The following is a 4,476-nucleotide window of genomic DNA, read 5'->3' as shown; positions in this document are numbered from 1 at the left end:
GCTATTTCGTTTCAATAAATCCTTAGACCTTTTAAGCCAATTTCTGATGTCAATTTTGTAATTCAAACAGAAATGGGAGTCTACAGAATGCACAATAAACAATAAACAAATCCAGAATAGGCGGCAGAGTGTGACGCTGTGATTGGTCTAAATGTGGACGAATCACAAATCACAACAGACACATGAATTGATTTGACGTAGCCTGCAATTTGTTTTTAGTTACTATCTGACATCACATACATCGTAGCATAAAAGTTCACCGTTTATTTATAATTAAAAACATTTAAAACATTTTTTCTTAAATGTTATAAATAATAAAAAACGTGTTTATTGGGGGAGGGCAGGAATGTCAAATGGGAGGGCCTGGCCCTCCCACGGCGCCGGGCATGGTGGGGCCCCAGATTGAGGGAGATTATCAGTGGTCTTGTATGTCTTCCATTTTCTTATAATTGCTCCCACAGTTGATTTCTTCACACCAAGTTGCTTACCTATTGCATATTCAGTCTTCCCAGCCTGGTGCAGGTCTACAATTTTGTTTCTGGTGTCCTTTGACAGCTCTTTGGTCTTGGCCATAGTGGAGTTTGGAGTGTGACTGTTTGAGGTTGTGGACAGGTGTCTTTTATACTGATAACGAGTTCAAACAGTTGCCATTCATACAGTTAACAAGTGGAGGACAGAGGAGGTTCTTAAAGAAGAAGTTACAGGTCTGTGAGAGCCAGAAATCTTGTTTGTTTGTAGGTGACCAAATACTTATTTTCCACCATAATTTGCAAATAAATTCTTTAAAAATCAGACAATGTGATTTTCTGGATTTTTTTTTCTCATTTTGTCTCTCACTGTTGAGGTATACCAAGGATGAACATTACAGGCCTCTCTCATCTTTTTAAGTGGGAGAACTTGCACTTGGTGGCTGACTAAATACTTTTTTGCCCCACTGTAAATGCATTTCTCAAATATTTTTTCTTCAAAACTCATTGAAATTAGTAACAGTGAAATAAGGCAATTTTAAAAGTAAATGCTTTTTTTTTCATTGTGGTTTCAATCTGAGGACTTGGACTTTGCCAAAATAGTTGAACACAGTTCTTAGGTGTGTCTTTTCAGTGTGTAAATACAAGCAGTAGCAGAAAATTTAATCGCAGTCTAAGGGTGTAAATACTCTGTATTGATCTTAGGTTTGATGATAGCTGACCAAGCCTCTGCTTTATCAGACAGAATCCAATAAAACTCAGGTGTGGGCTTGGATTCCTCCCATAGTCTGCAGTGATCAAATAGATCCTTGTCATAGTTCTAATGCAGTAGGTTTCCACACCTAAGCTCACACTCTTCCCTCACTTTATGAAAACGCACAGACACCAACACTTGTTGCAACACACTGACACATACCACATAGTTATTTGATTTCAAAACAAGTTGAATTGAAAGAGCGGCTGTGTTACTGTGAATTAAATATCTACATTGATAGTGACAAAGAGAAGGATTGAGAGAGAGGCCATGCAGGGCATCATGCCAGGGCACGGATGAGCTCATTGTTGAAACAGGGATTTCCACATTTCCATGTCAGTGTGTTCCATTCCATGTCACAGAGCTTGAAAACAAGAGGGGAGAGGAAAGGGATGATCATAGGGCACACACACACACCCAACAATACACTAATATAAGCATAGGAAAAGTCATGGGCGCATAAGGAGACAATGCCCCCCTGGCCACAGACATGCAAAAGTGTAGTGTTGAAGTCATTTTGGAACTGTTGTAGTCTTTTGTATGTCTTTGTATTGTTATATTTATTTGTGCTTATTTTAAGTCTCTTCCTGTTTGGTACATGTCTCTTTGAGTGGCATTACTGCAAGTGAAGGCCAGGAGCATCCTGACACTTTGGGCCCCTGAGCCTATGCACAGTAAGCCCAATCTGTAACACATCCATGGGCATAGGGACACATACATAGACTTTGAAATAAAGACAATATGTTCCAGGATTTATCTACAGCATGTGAGTGGAAACACGCAGCTGTAGAAACACTGCCTTTCTGATTTGCATTGTACTTTTATCTTCACGTTATTGTTTGTGTGGGTCACACACACACGCCAATGCACCTTGATACAATGCAATCCCGTCCAATTTGGTAGGCTGCAGTAGGCTACAACAGCACACCAGTGAGTGCAGTAAACAAAAGTAACCTTCACGCATATTTTGCAAATGCAGCGAGGCTTGCACAAAGTGGAATTGTTGGCAGTCACATGAAAAAACAAAGCAGACTAGCAGCATACAAGGAAGGACACACACCAACTCTACCTCTTTTCTGTCAATAGGGCTTGGCCTGCACGGTTCCCATAGCAACCATGCCCCTCCCTTGGTTTGTAGGGGAGGTGTTTTGAAAGTTCACAGCGTGTGTGTGTGTGTGTGTGTGTGTGTGTGTGTGTGTGTGTGTGTGTGTGTGTGTGTGTGTGTGTGTGTGTGTGTGTGTGTGTGTGTGTGTGTGTGTGTGTGTGTGTGTGTGTGTGTGTGTGTGTGTAACGAAAAAGATAGAAAGGGGCGTGGACGTCGAATTAACTCCAAGAAGTAAATCACCCAGCCTCCAGTTCTCAGCTGGGGCAAGTGACAGCAGCACTAAGAGAATCAAACTCCTGCTAAACTCTTAGGTGAATTACCCCTGTAAAGCGGGACATTTGACCACCTGTGAACCATGGCAGAAAACGGGTCCCACGCCGAGGGCAGCAGCATCACCGGCAGCACACACACCATCCCGCAGCAGCAGGCCGAAAACATGGAGATCCTCATCCCGAGCCATAGCCTATCTTCTGCCCCGTCCTCCCCGACCCCGACCGGGACTCTCTCCCGGCTGGGCTTCAAAATGCCCACCAGTCCCTCCGCGGCCGTGCCGGGCAGCCCCGTAGCCGGCGGCCAGGTGAGTGCTATCACCGTGGTGGCGCTGCTCGACAAGCTTGTGAACATGCTGGAGGCGGTGCAGGAGAACCAGCAGCGCATGGAGCAGCGGCAGGCCGACCTGGAGGGCGCCGTGCGGGTCGTGCAGGGCGACGTGACCCGCCTCTCCAAGACCCACCTGAACACCTCCAACAGCGTCAGCAAGCTGCTCGAGCGCTCGCGCAAAGTGAGCGGGCACCTGAAGGATGTGAGGGAGCGCATGGACAAACAGGCGGTGCAGGTGAAGAAGTTGGAGGCCAACCACAGCCACCTGCTGAGGAGGAACCACTTTAAAGTGCTCATCACCCAGGTGAGAAAACATGGTGAAAGGAAGAGAAATTAAGCAGTAGCACTCAATGTTTCAAATTGTGGAATCTTATAGCGGTACTCCACTGATAAAAGGTGAGTCTTCCTACTTTTGAGTGTCTAATCTTTCAATGGAAGGGGTGGGGGTGCTAGCTGTATTGAGGCATAGTATGTGTAGATAATAAAAGCTTTTGTTGCAAATTTAGTACGCAACTTGATAGCTTCTAATGAAAGAAAAGCATAATGGGAAAAGTATGAGTCGGCATTTTGTAGTTGGACATCCCCTACCTGTTGCACGTTTATCCATGCCTTATTTTTTCAATGATATATATTTGCATCATGGGGGTTCATTTTAGTGTGTGTTTCTGTGTGTGTATGTCATATTTGCATACACATTTGACTGCAGAATTGGGTGTGTTCGGATGTGCGCACATTTATTGTGTGCCTAGTTGGCACAAACATGTGACACAGTGTAGCTGAACATAACTGTTTTACATTTTCAACACTTAAAAACTTGTTGAACCAGACTTAGGCAACCTGTAGAGCTCATTTCACACATGTGGAGAGAGGTTTATTTTTTTCCCGACTCTGGAAGTACATTTCAAGCGCACCTTTACACAACACAATTAAAAAGTGTAAAAAGACTGATATGATAATGGTTGTGAATGTAAGTTAAGAGTTACATGTGCATGTGGCTCTTCCCCCCCTCTTCCTCTATGTGTGTGCCAGTAGAAGGGTGTGTCTGGGAATGGAGCTGTAGAGGATAATAGAGGAGGACTCAGACACTGACTTTGACTAGATCTGTTTACACCCCACAGTCATAATTCAGAGAGACATATGGCTTTTGCATGGATTTTCCACTTTAACTGCCATATCACACCTGTGAGGGTACAACTCTATACTGGCACTTAAAAATGGATAAACTTCCCGATATTCCCAGGGAATAACCAGCTGAAAGTATTCTTGCATAACCCATCTCTAACTTAAACCGAGACATAAAAATAGTTGAAACCTAATATGACCCATTGCATATCAATTACTCACCTTGCATTACCTTGCGTAAAACCTGTCTTTCTCCTTTTACCTGCACAGGAAATTAATTATTCAAACATTGGTTTTTTTATGTGGCTTAAGTTCATCAAGCGTTTTCTTCAGTTTTGGATTCTTTTTACACTTACGACAGTTTGCTTCACAAATCCAAAGTAATTATCATTTGGAGGGTGTGTTCCTTTTAACTCTGTGTCTCCAGC

General features: G+C 43.4%; 1 protein-coding gene across 1 annotated transcript; it reads left to right on the top strand.

Annotated features, from left to right (window-relative positions):
• Nucleotides 1-2,554: 2,554 nt before the first annotated feature.
• LOC104959898 (serum deprivation-response protein-like) lies at nt 2,555-3,263 on the top strand. Its single transcript, XM_010787813.1, has one exon. It carries the CDS (start codon nt 2,682-2,684, stop codon nt 3,261-3,263), a length of 582 nt encoding a protein of 193 aa, XP_010786115.1. The 5' UTR covers nt 2,555-2,681.
• The last annotated feature ends 1,213 nt before the right edge of the window (nt 3,264-4,476 follow it).

The sequence above is a fragment of the Notothenia coriiceps genome, unplaced genomic scaffold, assembly GCF_000735185.1.
Source record: "Notothenia coriiceps isolate Sejong01 unplaced genomic scaffold, NC01 NC01_scaffold00031300, whole genome shotgun sequence".
Classification (NCBI taxonomy): domain Eukaryota; kingdom Metazoa; phylum Chordata; class Actinopteri; order Perciformes; family Nototheniidae; genus Notothenia; species Notothenia coriiceps.
Note: the sequence above shows the minus strand (reverse complement) of the source record. Positions and strands in the feature narration are given on the sequence as shown.

Coding starts and splice junctions, on each gene's coding strand:
- LOC104959898 (XM_010787813.1), top strand. CDS start 2,682: ATGGCAGAAAACGGGTCCCACGCCGAGGGCAGCAGCATCACCGGCAGC.